Genomic DNA, 17,085 nt, shown 5'->3' with positions numbered 1-17,085 from the left:
CTGTATGACTAAGTTAAGTACTATTATCTATGTACTTAATTAATCAGAAATTGTACCTAGTTACACATTTTGAAGTGTTTGAAGTGTACTGAATGCAGACAAAACTTGTAGGTGATGAAAATTATTATACTTATGTATAGGCTACATAGTCTTTATTTTTCCCCTTTTAAAACTTAAGTAAATAATATAGCTAATTCTTGATTCTTTTAAAATTAATGAATTAATACAGGACAATGACCTTCGCTATATCACGTGGCTGCGAATGCTTATCAATGGGATGACGCACTCTCTTATGTGGCGCTACCAAACAGGATTAAACATAATTTTGCTGTTGGTAGAGCTATAAATTAAATGCTTTGTATTATTAAATACGCAGAACTCGGCTGAGAAATTCCATGATTAAATTGTGTTGTGGACGCGCCATGAATGAAAGCAAATAGGCGGCGGGATAAAGCTAATATTGACGGGCCGGCGCCTATGAACGCGACCCAATTCACTGATGCCCGATCCGCTCATTTATCTAATGCACTGTGCATTGCCATTGCTTTTAGTTCGGTTACGCCACGCGCGCTCACAGAAATAACGACGAATATCGGTCACAAACTCGCACCGCACAGACTCCGGAGGAACGCATCGAATTAATTGCTCGGCGCAACACTATCGCGGCGGACGGCCCGCGGGCGGACGCTCCTCCATTTTTAAAATCGGAGGAAAAGCGCGCGATCACACGTCAAACACGCGCGGGAATTTTTATTCGAAATTTTTATTACTTTCCGGCCAGTATTTCCGTGTCAGTTTTTTTTTTTTAACAAACAGGTTAGCAACGGAGATGTAATCGTGTTTTATAAGACACCGATAAGCAATCGCGGCCGAGTGCAAATGTCGCCGATATGAAACTGAGAGCGAGCGCAGGCGCAGTGCTCTAATGAGTTTTAGATCGGCGTGGCTTACGATGGTCGCATCAACAAACGCGGTCCCTTCGCGGAATCCAGTGAATCACACACCGGTTATCGGGTTTTGAGCGAGTACGGCATAATGTGTGAAGTGACAAGTTGGATTCCGACGGCCGTGGCGGCCACACTGCGCGAGGACCGTTCCGCTCAGCCTGTGATCGCGTGGCTGGGCGCTATTAGAGACTTCACCGAGGAGTACGACCCACTGATCACTGTCAGATCTCCCTCGCCAGAATCCGAAGACTCCGACAAAACAAGCGCGTCCCCCGACAGTGCATTCGACGAAATACTTTCTCAGCTGGGCAAGGAGATCTTCAAGCTAGACGAATACCAAAAAAACCTCGCCCCCGAAGGAAAGGAAGTGTCTCTCAGCATTCTCAACATATTCGACGAGTGCCTAGAAGGGATGAGTGATACGAAAGAAAAGTGTGTTGTGAAAACAGAAACAGTGAAAGATTTAGTTAACGGTGTGGAAGAATGTAGTGATGGTGAATCGACTCTATCTGATGTATCGTTCGTGACCAGTACGCCTATTGCGGCGAAGGTCGAAGTGCCAGAGAAAGTTCCTCCGATCCCTCCAAGGAGAGGTCGTTTAAAGTCGCCTTCTAGTTCGTCGTCGATTTACGACAACGTAGAAGTGAAGACTGAGCCTGTGTCTGATAGTGAATCGACAAGCACTTGTTGGAGTTATAAAGAATGCAGCACAGACGCCGAGAACGATGGGAAGGACGCATACGCAGCGATGTGGTACCAGTCGAGTGGTTTCCACAAGTCAGACGAAATACTGCAGCGGGTGTTAGCGCAGCACCACGCGACAATATCTCGATTGTCTTTCCATACCGCCGGCGAGCTGTTGCCGAATAGGTACTCGGTGTACGCGTTGCACGAGGTGGGAGACCCGGGCAGGTGTGTCACGGAGCCGGAGCCAGTCGCTATGACGCGCCACAAGCCGCTCGACGACGGCTACGAGCCGGTCCGCGACGCGATCACCGACGAAAACATTTACGAAGAAATCGAGTATGGATACAGTTACACAGACGAAGGCTGCTCGTGCGGAGGCAGTATCGAGGTGGAGAGTGTGTCCATGAGTGCCAGTTCCGATGGTGCGGGCCGGGAGAGCCCCTTGTACGCGAACATGAGGGACCACGACGCGTATGCGGTGACCTCTGACGTGATATTCTGGAAGAATATGCTGTTAGACCCGTATTACAACGACGACGAGGAGGACGAGGTTAGTTTTGTTATTATTGTCGCATTTTTCCTCAAAAACAAACAGCTAAATATTATCCTCAGGTATTATTATGCCGTTCAAATGTTATTTTTGTTTTGAACTAGTTCATGATTATAAGAACTATGTAAATGTATTCGATTTATGAATGCATTAGCTTCAAAACAAATTAAAAAAGTTGCGGAACTTTTCGCGCCAAATTACCATTTGACAGTTCGTATGCGTATGTTGGTATTAAATATGGCGAATTGATTTGCATGCTCCCGCTCGTTATGGAGGATATGATGATGTCACTCATTTTAGTTTTGCATAAGGTTTCCTGTTGCCGCTGGTACCTCTATTTACGTACATACAGACAAACGGGCTCACAATAACAATAAATGCTATGCGTCATTTATTATTAATTAAAATTGTACGTGGACGGATCATTGAGTGACTAATAGATTGGTCGAAACGTCTTTTGAGTTCGTTATAATAGAGTTCTTAAATTGAGTGGGAAAAGTAATTAATGTCAGTAAAAATGTTATTGATCGGTCTAGGAAAACCCAATCTTTGTCCTTAATTAACAATACCAATACTTAATTTAGGTATTCGGTGTATGAATTCATTAGTGTAATAGTAATATTTTAGTCTTGTTTTTTGTTCGGTTGAATTCCGACAGTATTCAAATAATTAATTTATTAAATAACTTATTATCCTTGCTACAAAACAATTAACCCCAAACCGCTACTATACTTTTCCGAATAGTTATGATTCCTTGCTTTCTAGTATTTTACAATCGTAAAAATATAGTTTCCTTATTGTCCTTAAACTACAAAATGTACCTAATTAAATTAATTGTCCATTTAGTCACTATCGGCCTACCTACCCTACCTACCTAAAATATTACACATTTTAAATGTTATTCACTAATATTTAACCTATTAAAACATACAGTCAAAGCTCATTATTCATTGAAACGTATAAACAACAAATTATAACTGATTTTCTTGTTCTTTTCACTAATAATGCTAAATTTATCGAAAAATGTATTTTGCTCGTAAAAATTCCTCAGGTGGGAATCAGTTAGACTGATTATCGAGTGAATTACGTTAATTTTCTCAAGAGATACACTTTATACCGTTTGTTACATTGGATTTTAAATGGTAGGTACATGATTAACCGAGAGTACGGTAAATCAAAGTTAAGTAGGTACTAGCTCTCGCTTTCTAACAAGCGATTATGTTAACGCGTGATTAGTTCACTGCCCACAAAGTGGTCATTAAGTAATTGAAATTAATTACGGATTTGTAACGCTAGAGGTGCTTGGCCAAGTTTTTTGTCGATACTTTAGCATAATTACTATGAAGAGTCGAAAGAATAATGAAAACAAACAAGCAATTTTCGATCTATAGATCAAACGATTTGATTGATTGGAAATAACTGCGGCCTACAATACAAAGGCCAATTGAATACGATATTATAATTTTTATTCAATAAATCAACAAATTACTGGTACGGAAGGAAGTTTTTCAGATAATTAGGTAGGTACATTATCCCAACTAATATTATAAATGCGAAAGTAACTCTGTCTGTCTGTCTGTCTGTCTGTCTGTCTGTCTGTCTGTCTGTTACGCTTTCCCGCTTAAACCTCGCAACCGATTTTGATGAAATTTGGCATAGAGATAGTTTGAGTCCCGGGAAAGAACATAGGATAGTTTTTATCCCGGTTTTTGAAACAGGGACGCGCGCGATAAAGTTTTTCTGTGACAGACAAAATTCCACGCGGGCGAAGCCGCGGGCGGAAAGCTAGTAATTTATAATGAGTAGGAAATTATTATAAAGGTATGTTTATTAAATTATATTTACTGGTATTTCCCAATCACCACTCTTTACTTAAGTAAGTAATTAATATAGGTAATACAACAAATTATGCGTTTTCATTAATACCTAATTAATAATAATTATCGAATAACTCAATACTCTCACTCAATCCCTATCACAACATTTGCAATGATCGTTTGAACTAAGCCTTAGTTATTTGTTGACCTTTTTTGTGTATTTTATGCATTTTTTTAGTATCGCCTGTTATTTAGCATTATTACAGTTTTTATTTTATCAGGATATATCGCTTAGTTTAAAAGTTATTACGTTTTCTTTACAATAAGTAATTGGAAGAAAAAAAATTCTATAAATTAAAAAAAAAAAATCTCAAAAAAATTTTGACCTCTTTTTTGTCGATAAAAATAGGTCTAATTTCATGTTTTTTCATATGTACACTTTAACGTGACTCACACTGTATTTTGTTTTATTTTTAATCTGTAAAAATATGGCGCGCAAACTGAAGTGAATCCAGGTGACAGTAATTTTCTAACAGTTGGCAAGCCTGCTCACATCTTTTTTTCTGTTACACTTGATTACAGCGAAGGAATTTCTTCCATAACGCTTCACATACAACAGATTCAGCTTACATTTTAAAAATGTTCAGCAATGAAACTGAATAACAGTTATTATCCCGCGGTGTTCAAACCTAAACACTGGTCTTAAAATAGGTTTAACTGTACAATGTATGTTTTAGATAATATTCCTACAATAAGGTTACTGTTATCGCGTCGTGACTGCTCAACAGTTAGCGCAAATAAAATATTATGAATACGCAATTCTAGGTAGTTATCATTTTGTAAATGAAAGGAATTTTATGAAGTAATTCGTACTTTTTATGTAGAAAATACTTTTTTATTTCGCTGTTGTGAATGTTGTGATACTTGCTTTTCAGTAGGTATTATACACGAGTAACTTACGTGGTTGGTTTGTTTAGTGTCTCTACCTCATATCCGGAATTCTTGGGTTTGATTCCCAGAGGTGACACTCGTACATCAATTAAAAAATCTTCGTAAGAAAAAGGTTTAGGTATTCATTAGGTGATTGCAGGCTTAAATCAACTGGTGTATCGGAAAAGATAGATTTCATGCTGTATCTACAGCTTCTTTAATCAAACCGTCTCTATTCGATTTATAAACCGTGTTTACCAGATATCTTAGGGTGGCTAAAAAAATAACACATAAATTAATAAAAATCTTTTTTATTACTTGATTTATTACACTTTTGCGTGGCACTAAACTGCTAATTCACAACAAAACCTTGTAAATGTGTACGTAGTTGTATGTACATTAATTTTATGCCCTTACAATTCACATTACAGCAATACAAATCCAACTTAATCTAGGGTAGTGTAGAAATTCACTCGCGTGTTGCCAATATGGTCGCAACGGCTCGCATGATTGCATGCCACAAATGTTGCTGGCAATTTTAGGTAATCTCAAGTGCGTTAAAAAGTTGAAAAACATTCGTAATGGACTATGTAAACTGCTGGCTGAAAAAGTTGCTGATTGAAAAAAAAAAGATGTCGTGCGTGTTTTTTTTTTCTTAATGGCCAGTTGAGTTATAAAAACGAGTTTTTAATCTTTTTAACCTATAGACAGTAAGTATACTGTCATGATAATCGTAAAAGCTGTGGCAAAAGCTCAAAATCTCACTCAAAATGTATCAAAAATGTAACTTGTAACCCAGTATTTTTGCATACTTGCTGTCTGTACTCTTAACAAAAGAATCAATGCTGATACATAATATTATTTTTAGATATTTTTAACGTCTTGAACAAAGCATTAGATACTCATAGGTACTACAGATTGCACTGAACTGCAGTTTAAGCTGAAAATAACAGATAAAAATAAAGAACCAAGTTAATAAAAAGAAAAACAAAAAATCAAATCACAACATAGCACGAGCCAGTCGGGTCATGTACCGTAAATCAAGTTAACAACGTTCGTTATCAATGATAACAAAAAACTGGTCGAGTCCATTGCCTTTGTCATTACAAATCATCAGCCAGCTGATTATGAGGCCACACACCATCAATCCAAGTCATTTGCAATGGAAATTAGGTAGAAAACGCTGAAGTCATGGTTGAACGATCATTGTTGTTTCTGTAAAAAGAGTCATGCAATGTAAACAAAAATAAAAACTAGCTGGCGATTCCGCTAGTTTATTTGTCAATTTGATTTAAACTAAGAACCTCAAAATCTTTTGTTTTGTGTCACAAAGTAAACATAAAAAAAAATTGTCACTGTAAAATACTGGCTAACGCAAGCTTTAAAGAAAAAAGTTGCAACCTTTTTTGTTGCTAAAGTCATGCAAAGCAAACACCTTTTACTTTTAAAACATGCGAGTTCCAAGTTCAAAGCAAGAAGGTTGTATGTGTGAGATGACTCAAAACTTTTTGATCTTAGTAGATGAGGGTCTTGGGAAAGTCCCATTTTTTCTTTCCGGCCATTGGGTTTTTTCAATGATTTACTTTTTCTGATGAGTTATAAATAAAGGATTAGATAAGTTGTTTTCCTAAACAGGTACTTTGGTTTTTCTTTTCTTTTCTGGTGTGTAAGTAATTGGGATATGAAGTCTGTCCAATAAGTTTATTAAAAGTATAGAATTAAGAGATTAAGAATAATACAAATAATTAACCTACATAGACTAAAATTAAATATTTACAAATATTTACAAATAAAAAATATGTCCCAAATCGCTGTCCAAACAACGCGACATGGTGCCCAGAATGCTGGCTGCATTTCCGCGCTGAATGGCCAAACTGATTCGTTGGCCAAGAAATGCGCCAGCTCTTCTATCACCTGTACAGTCAATCAGCCGCTTGGCTAATTCCCTGTACAGGCGATGAGCACTTGGTCCCCACGGACCTAGCGTCTCGACCCCAAATGGCTCAAACATGTAGGTACTACTAAGACCTACATATTTGCGTCGCTTGAGGGATTCCGCTGATGCAGCGGCAGTACCAGCCCCAGACGAGGTTTGCGGAAGATGAGACGGTGCCAGTGTGTCTACGCAGGTTGCATCCCACACTAGTGGCCGTCCCACCTTCCATGGAACCAAAGTCATACCATCAGGTCTCTTACCATCACTTCGAACCAGGCCATTTGGTTCAAGAATGGCCGGTACGGAAGCGCTAGAAAGAGACCTGCGTATGATGTCATTGAGGCTGGCGTGACGGGAAAATCTCCCGGCACTTCTGCTGCATGACAGTCCGTGATGACCAAGGGAGTCAACCATGTCACCGCAGGGACAGCGATGGGGGACAATGCATGGTGCCCCCAAACGGAGCGAGACTGCTAAATTAAAAGTGGTATTATCCAAAAGTGTGCCAATATGAGGAGAAGGTAGGGAGTGAAGCCAAAGACCTGATTCCCACTCGGCTACAGCCAGAAGACGAGCTCGATCTGCAGAACTGGAAGACGTGTTTAATAAGTTATTCCGTACAAGTCTGCAGAGCGGCTCGTCCCACTGCCTTTGTGAGATGAGAGACAACGGCAAATTTTCAGAGCTTAACTGCCTCCAAGCGCTAATGCCTTCGGCTAGGTGGATGGTAGTTGAGTCAGAACACTTACTCAGTATTTTTGAAACCAATCCACTGGTGCTATGAGCCGAAGACAAAAAAGCCGGTAGAGCAACACTGGAAATTTTGCGAATACCCAAACCTCCAAACCTAATAGGTAGAGAGGCTTGGGTCCATGATCGATCATCTAAAGGAATATTTAAAACGGAGGAAATAATTTGTTTTATAGAGTTATCTAATTTGGCAGTTAAGCTAGGGTATTTCCAAAACTGTGAAGAACGAATGCAATATGTGAATTTAGGGACAAAAAGACAAAATCGAATAATTGTGCACGCCATGTGTGTGTTAATTTTAAGTAAACGGTCCGAAACATTTTCAAAGCTCTGTAATTTTTCGTCTGTGAAAGAAGCAAACGCTTCCTCCAATATAGGAGACCCAAGGAGGCGAAGGGAATCTCTTTTAATAATTTTGATATTGGGAGCTATGGAATTAAAATTCGAAATGACCCTATCTGAATTAGGGCAGGAGTCGGGTACAAACAATTCACATTTTGAAAAATTTAAATCTAAACCGGCTTTTTCAAAGTTTTGTGTTAACATATTTAAATCGGCCAAAACTGTATTAGGGTCTCCTCCAAGGGTCCCGTCGTCTAAATACCACACATTTAATTTGGAATTTAGTAAGGTTATGAAAGGATGAATTGATAGGCCGAAAATAGCTGGACCAAGAGGGTCACCTTGCTGACACCCAACAGCAGACTCAATGATATTATCCTTATATAATAGTTTGCTTGGGGTGCTATAGCACTGCCAAAGGAAAGGATAAATCAACGGAGCCTGCTCTTTTATTTGTGTCAGCAAGACGCCCCTATCAACTGAATTAAAAGCATTTTTAACATCCACTTTCAGCAGGACGTCGCTGGGATTACTATACAAAAAAGAACGGACTGAATGGATGGCGGCTTCGCAACCGCCTTTTATGCCAAAGCCCAGCTGGACAGGTTCAAAATAAGCTGCAAGGCTATCGGAAACAGCCCTACAGCAAATTTTGGCGGCTAGTCGTCTCAAAGTTGAGCCAACAGCAATGGGTCGAATGCCACCATCCTTTTTTTTGAGAGCGCAGAGATTGGCTCCGTATAAAATATTTATAAATTGAGGGTTGACGCCACCAGATAGCATCAAATTTGTCAGGGCAACCAACTCCTTCAGGAGGAGGGTACCGGCTTCGCCACAGTTAGCACTTACTAAGTCTTTGAGATGCTGTGGAGTAAGGCCATCCAAGCCGCCCGCAGAACCACTCGCAAAGGAATTGATTGCACCCAATAATGCTTCTGGTGTTGTCTGGAGGCAGGACTGTGCAGGATCTGGTTGTTCAGGGTATACTGTGGTGGTTGCTGAAAGTGGATGTTTGCTTTGAAGGGCCGAGAGGGTATCAGGGGTATTAGGGGCTATAAGATCGTCGGAGAACATAATGCGCGCAGCACTTTTAATGTCACCGTCACTGATTTTTGATTCTACATGTTTTATGAAATGTTCACTGTTAGAATAACGGGAGTTAGGTATGGAAATGATATCAGAGGTTTGCCACGGTGTACTACAATTTTGCTTAATTCTGTTTGTCAATGATTGATGGTTGTTTGGTTCAGATTTTATGTGTAAAACTCTATAAGAAAAAGTAAACAAATGCTCCCAGGCCTCAACAGAGTTGCTTCGAACTACATGGGATATGGATTGACTTAGGCACTGTGCAACTGAGGCACGAGCGCCACGAGGAATCCGTTTAATGAGAGGATGAGAATGTTTAAGGTGACATAATTTTTTCCAAAAAGGACAAGTGGACGGTGAGGGTTGAGATGGAGATGGATTTGGTTGGATAGAATCTGGCACTGTACTTGGGTGAATACGACTGAGATGAATTCTCAGGCCTCGTTGGCCTTTGAAAAATCGAGGCTGGGAGCATTTGGGGCAACGTATCAAGTTCTCCGACGAAACGTTATCTCCGTTTGAAGGCACTGCACTAATAGCGGAAGAAACACTCATATGATTTTACTTACAAAAGAACAAATCCTAAAATAGTAAAAAGGCATCCAAAAAAACATTGAAAATATAAAAACACCTAAAAACACAAATGTCACAAACATAATGTCATTATAACGATGACGACGAAAACGACACCAGGTTGCTAGGCAGCGGCGATAATACCGGCCTCCTATTGGTCACGGTTGCAGTGGGCGCCTAGCAACGGTAGCTGCTGATGAGGCGTCCTTAGAAACTGTCACGTTATATAAAATGACAGCGGCACAGCTGATTTCAGAAAATAATTTGTGTAAAAACTTTATGACACACTGTTCAATCAAAGTTGCCCACACGTACAGTCGAGTAGAAAGCTCAGGGCTGCAAGTTGATGGGGTACTTTCGTCCAAACTTGCGATATTATTATTTTTAAAATTAAAAATTGAACTCGACTGACACTTTCTGTCACCTTGTTAAAAATTACGTTCTAATTTTCTGGTGTAAATTTTTTATAACTGGAATTTATTTTTTTAAAATCAGGTTTTTTATTAGCTAGATCCAGCTATGTCTAGTATAATACAGTTTTTGTTTTGTATTTATTATGTTGGCAGCAACAACCGTTGAGGAGACTTCCTGTCCTTGAATATGATCAATCGATCGGAAACGGTGCCGAAATCGAATATTCATATCGATCTAAATGGAACATTATGTATGATGGAAAATACCGTATCGTCTGTGTATTGCAGTTTGCTATTCGCCAAACGGGTGTCATACTTGATATCGAACGTTGAAGTATCTATTGTCTAGATATCGACAACTATGCATCAACGGGTCGCTACATCTACGGTACTCCATATTAAAAGTCATGAAATCAACGGGTCGCTACATCTACGGTACTCCATATTAAAAGTCATGAAATCAATCGGTTGTTTAATCAGTGTCATGACATCAAAAGTCGCGGTGGGTAAATAACGAACTTCTCAGGGTGGGTAAGTAATATTTTCCTACCAAATTTTGTACTAAAAGGTAAAGTATTAAGAAAAAACAATTTTTTAATCATACATAATTGTGTATTTAAATAATGAAATAAAGTAATTAATTAGTACATGTTTAAAGTAAAGTTAAAGTTAAAGTATCTTATTGTGTATGATACCAGGCCTGTTCATCTCCGCGAGTTTACATCGAAAACAAAACACGCACGATGGCCCACCTACAGGATACTATTCGACAAGGCCTCACATACGAGCGAACATTGACTCACGCACGCGTATTCTTGTGTATGATGGAAGTAAATAAAGAAAAGTGTACTAAATACTGTGCAGTATTTAACTGCCTAAATAATAATAAAAACACAGAATGTACTTTTTTAAGTTGCCTCAAGACACTGAGAGGTAAATAAGTAGTTAATATTATTCATGATAATTCATGCTAAATCATGTATTTCCTCCGCCATTTTCCGCAGTTTGGCACCTCACGTCACATCATTTTACCGAAGTCAGCCCTATAGCTTCGGCGCAGTGCCGATCACTGACGTTTGTCAACAAAATGGTGCTTGACTCTTGAGACAGGCTAAATTACACCATATTGTTAATGACATTGAGCATACATTTTTTTAAATACCTTCGCGAAGTAAAACTTCTGTACGTAGTACCAGGCCTATTCATCTCCGCGAGTTTACATCGAAAACAAAACACGCACGATGGCCCACCTACAGGATACTATTCGACAAGGCCTCACATACGAGCGAACATTGACTCACGCACGCGTATTCTTGTGTATGATGGAAGAAAATAAAGAAAATGGTGTACTAAATACTGTGCAGTATTTAACTGCCTAAATAATAATAAAAACTCAGAATGTACTTTTTAAGTTGCCTCAAGACACTGAGAGGTAAATAAGTAGTTAATATTATTCATGATAATTCATGCTAAATCATGTATTTCCTCCGCCATTTTCCGCAGTTTGGCACCTCACGTCACATCATTTTACCGAAGTCAGCCCTATAGCTTCGGCGCACCCGGCGCAGTGCCGATAACTGACGTTTGTCAACAAAATGGTGCTTGACTCTTGAGACAGGCTAAATTACACCATATTGTTAATGACATTGAGCATACATTTTTTTAAATACCTTCGCGAAGTAAAACTTCTGTACGTAGTACTTATTATTATTCTGTGGTAGTACTTATTATTATTCTGTGATGATACGTACTACAAAAAAGAATTGCTTGCTATTCCTTTCAGAAATTGAAAAACAATGACAATGTTCGTTCTCCATACATTGTTTGCCCCAGAGCAACAGTGCCGAAAATATACTTTCTAGGTTCGAAATCATACAACTATGTAAGAACAAATTATTCCAGGCGAACAAATCCACGTGACTTACTAAACTATCTCCATGGTTACCGTCGTAGTCTATGCAGGACTATATAGGGATTGAACAACTTTTAATTAAATTATTAAATGCCAATTTATTATTGACAGTTCTCGATAATTTATCGATTGAAAAATATTCGGTATTTGAATCGAAAGGTATATTCAATTTTATCAATATCAAAATATTCAATTTTAATGATAAAATAATTATTATTTACTACCACCTATTTAACTTGCATTCTTATTTAAAATTATTCATGGAAAACATTGGTTTTAGGCTTTACTTGCTAACATTATCAAGTAATGAGTGCCATTACTGTGGCAGTACTAAATGTATGGAAGCTAGTAACATTGAATTTTCGGATATTATCCAGTCTGTAACCTATTACTAATATCGTTTGAAAGAGCTCGTGAAGCACTTTCAGGATCAGTAATCAGTTTTTCGGTATCTTGTGTAGTTTAGAAATAATCGAGTTAGATCACTTATCGTTTCCACCCTGTATAGGTACTTAATATTTGAAATGTATTACTAATTATTGCTATAAGAATTTTGACCGAATAAAACTTTCAATTCTATTAGAACTTTAGACATTTCTCTCACTTTAAGCGGCATTGGATTTTTAATCGGATTTTGAAACTGTTACAGATATATTAAAGATGATCCCATATTGCTAACGGGGCAACAACGACTAGGCGCTGCGGAGACATTTGAGTAGGTACATACGCGTGCGTGTGTGTGACGAAGTCCTAGCGAGCAAATCCGTGGGTTGCGGGCGTACGTTAAAAAACCCATGCCAAAGCGGGAATACAAATAGATACAGCAACATTCATTGTAACGTACCTACTAATTATTATGGAGTACTGTAGATGTAGCGACCCGTTGATGCATAGTTGTCGATATCTAGACAATAAATACATCGACGTTCGATAACAAAACATTCATTGTAACGTACTAATTAATATAGAGTACCGTAGATGTAGCGACCCGTTGATGCATAGTTGTCAATATCTAGACAATAGATACTTCGACGTTCGATAGCAAGTATGACACCCTCGCCAAACGTTTTGTTGGATAATGAATAATGATAATTAAGTAGGTAGCAAATTCTAAAAATATATTAAAGTTAAAGTATTTTGCAATGAGGGCTATCGTTTTTATACTTAACAGTTGGCACCCCTGGCGATTGACAGGACCTTACTCTACAGTGGCGCCATCTTGATGAGTGCAAATGCGATAGTCCTCCTACCACTTTCGCGCTCACCAGTTGGTGCCACTGTCTTCGCTACTAGCAAGTGACAGGACCTTACTCTACAGTGGCACTAACTGGTGAGCGCTAAAACGATAGCCCTCATTTTCATGGTCATAAATTCAGTTCCAAAACTCATAATATCTAAGTTTTGTAGAAGATTCTGAGAATGCTTGCAAATGCTTTTGCAATATAGATTTTTCTAACTTTATGCGTCGATCGTCTTCGTATGACTTTATGTAGAGTTAACCAATTTCGATGAATATTTGTTTGTCTGAAAGATCAAACTCACGAGATTGTTTCATGAAATTTTTCACTGCTTTTTACTACCTACCTACCCAATTAATTTTTACTATAGCCAGTAACATCGCTGGCATACAAACTATAGGCTATTACAACGCACGGCTTGAGCAGATGGCTCTCTCGTCGACCTAGATGCGCGATAAGTGATGTCAACGTGCCCGGATCGAATACCCTGTTACAATTTACTAGTTTATTTCTCGATCTAATACACGATAGATTATACTATTTGTTGTCCCGATTGCAGAGGTAGGGTTTTAAGTGATATTGGGAAGTGAAATAGCGCTTTTTAAAAGCCTATTTGCAAAAGATAAGTGACTATTATAGAGCCAGCAGTATCGTATAATTTGTTATCCTTGGAACAGCTGGTGTTTAACAAACATTTGAAGACCCCAACTCCTTAGAAACATTGTATATTTTATCGGAATTTCGTGGGAAAAAGGACACAATCAGAAATGAGGTCAGAATAGAGGTACGATCTTCCATGATCTCAATTCTAGAAGATTGATTTACCCATTTTTAATATAACCTTTCTGCGCTTATGAGAATAATATTCAATACTTTTGCAATCCTTTGTAACTAATAATTGCAAAACTTTTTTGTCAATTTTTGTTTCTTCTCAAAATCGCTGCAGTTATGTTTGGACATTTCAATGCCAATTATTATAAAATAGCCAAGTATGTTATTAGATACTTATATTTATTGAATTTTGTTTGTGAATTATGAGTTCGGAATTAGTTATCTAAATAAGCCCTAGATATCCTTATCAAACTGATCAGCAAGATCATGATTCAGTTAAGGGTTTCCTTGACATTTGCACAGCACGTGTAGATGTCTGATTGTCGATTTCGAGAAGCCATCTTGTTTGTTTTTGCGCAAGCGCCGTCTGCTTCCTTTCCGCGAAGTGCGCTTTGTTCCGACGTAATTAGTGAATTTTTAACTGGACAATATTAAATATACCGTTGAAATGAGTAAGTAAATAAATATCCTTAGACATTTTAAGGCGAGAGACACTTACAGGGCAGATAATATGAAGGTACCATCTTAGACTCCATCTCACTGCGATTGCGTTCAAATACCTGCCTTGTTACTTGTTATGCATAAAAAACATTTTACACTGCGCTATCTAGTCCCAAACTAAGCATAGCTTGTGACTACGATATCCAGACCAATACAAACAAATATGTTTTGCACACAAGTGTTTGTAGTGTTTGTACAATGCGGGAATACAACCCGCGACCTTTGGCACAGCAGTCCATTAAGAACCATTACACCAAAGTCGCCAAACGGCCGACAACTCAGGAAACAAGAGTTTTGTGTAAAACAAATTGTTAAAGGAAGTGCATTAGGACAACAAGTATTAGAACTAAGCTGTAAAACGTGTTTTTTAATACTTGAAATAGCTAAAGGAAAACGCAATACCTCAAGTGCTGCAGTTTTGTTATGAGTCCCATAAGTTCGCTAGTTTGACCGACCGCTAAATGATTGTGGTGAATCCCCTAATGCTATAATATGCATTTACCTAGCCTGGAAAATTATCAGGAATTTTAGTAACTATTATAGATTACTTGTAATCCTTAAAAATACTCTGAAATCTTATCATCAATGATGGTAACGACGCTGCTTTCCAGTTTTTGAGCCCTCTACTATGTTTAATCATCTTAAAAATCTAACAAAAACACACAATTTACTATGCCTGATTGTCTAATCCATCCGAAAACCAATCGACGGCGTATCAAGCTATACACTGTTGTATCTTACCTACTTGTAATAGTGTCGATTTTACAATACAAAATCATAGTCTGATGAGCTATCGTCTGTATTAATACGGACATATTATTATTATCTACAGCAATCCATTGTTGGCTTCCTTACATTTGCATCGCCTTAGAAGTCGTACCAACATAACAATATGAACACAAAGTGGCAGTCACGTACGATGACAGATAGACATACAGTCGCCTCGACAAGTTTTAAAGGGATTAGCACACTTGATAATCCACGATTTATATAATAGAAGCATTAACGTTTTCTGGACAAAGGACTTAGATTTCCTTGCTGTACAAGAAAAAAATCGTTTGCAGACCGTATTTCCACGGATCACTTGTTGGGAATGACTGATTTTATAGCACATGTCTTAGGCTGGGTTGCACCATCTTATTTTAGCTTTTAAAAACGTCAAAAATGTGTTTTAATTATGTAATTAATAATTAAAATCTAAATTTTTTGTAATTTATTATAATTGTAATTTATTATTATTGTAATTCATAATTAATGTAAAACGAATTTATTTTTATTATTTAATTTTTATGGTGCTTTTTTGTTTCTTTCTTTTTGTTTGTTTGTTTTCTCTTTTTCTATTGCGCCCCCCTGCTGCGTTCTCCCTGCTGCCGGACTTGTGGACTCCTTTCTCCTCTTGCATCTCCGTCAGCAGGGGTACACCGTGACAACAGAGGGCTCCCGCTGAAAATCAGTTTCAAGACAAGCCCTGGCGGTCTTGATGTACGCTGAGCGGGTGCCTTTTTGTCAGAGGGGCACAAGCAGTTAATTGTCCACTTGTTTATTTCTCTCTGTTTTAATCTATGTCTTACCTGCTTGTATACCTTTCTTGCAAATAAAAAGTTTTCTATTCTATTCTAAAAATCTGTCAAACCCATACAAAAATTACCCGTAATCGTTACAGTTCTAGTTAGATGGTGCAACTCAGCCTTAAAGACTCTACTTTCGGAAATGCTGCTATCATCATCATTGACAATTAATATGACCATGAAATGTGCAGAACATAACTGGGTTGCACAGAGGGAAGTCACTATGTCTATTCTTCGAACTGCCACCCTCCTTTGATTCTTCTGGTTATATTCTTTGTGAGTTCAAAGACAGTCAGTTATCCCACGGCACTACTCAGCCTTCACTGATTAGGTTTCATTGACAGCCAAACTGGAAAGATTGGATTAAAATTATCTAACTGCCGGAGATTGGTCTTCTTCAATGCTTTTCTTCGAGTCAGTTCTAGGGCATTTTTTATTACAATAGAAATACCTGTCACAATACTAATGACATCAAAAAGTAGCTCAAACCTGCAAGGGCTCTAACAGCACTAACAGGCGCCTTTTAAGGAATCAGACGCAGAAGTGGCATAGGTAGTCCGTGACGAGCCTGCATTATTAGTTCTTAAACACAGTCACTATTGCTATAGACTTAAGACCTAGTTAACAAGAACGGCGAAACAAAACTTAAACACTGGAGCATCTATATCAGTGTTAATAGGTACTATAATGCAACTAAAGTGCTGTTAATATGTCCACTGTACCTTACACAGACGACGCAGTACAATATGTGACTTAAATGCAAACTAAATCGCATTAGTTATAGTAATGCTATGCTAAATAAGCAAGTATAATTTAGTCTTGTATAAAGTAGTTATATGCTGTTATTGTTTTGATATTTCTGTCACATATTTTAACCGTTGCGATTCTAATTTTGAATGAAAATCTGCAGCGAACTTTAGTTTTAATTATTTCCAAAATGGAGCAACAATTTTGCTGACGATAGAGTCTTTGTCCTTTATAACTCCAAGGTTTTAGCTAAC

General features: G+C 38.1%; 1 protein-coding gene across 1 annotated transcript in view; it reads left to right on the top strand.

Annotated features, from left to right (window-relative positions):
* Nucleotides 1–913: 913 nt before the first annotated feature.
* The window catches only part of LOC135082065 (WW domain-containing protein tag-325-like), a 57,853-nt gene continuing 41,681 nt past the window's right edge, over nucleotides 914–17,085 (top strand). The window contains exon 1 of the mRNA XM_063976817.1: nucleotides 914–2,184. Coding sequence (XP_063832887.1) covers nucleotides 1,036–2,184 — 1,149 coding nt within the window. The 5' untranslated portion in view covers nucleotides 914–1,035. The remainder of the gene's footprint in view (nucleotides 2,185–17,085) is intronic.

Source organism: Ostrinia nubilalis, chromosome 21 (genome assembly GCF_963855985.1).
Source record: "Ostrinia nubilalis chromosome 21, ilOstNubi1.1, whole genome shotgun sequence".
NCBI classification, from domain to species: Eukaryota; Metazoa; Arthropoda; class Insecta; order Lepidoptera; family Crambidae; genus Ostrinia; species Ostrinia nubilalis.
The sequence above is the reverse complement of the archived record's forward strand: the minus strand, read 5'-3'. Positions and strand labels throughout refer to the sequence as shown.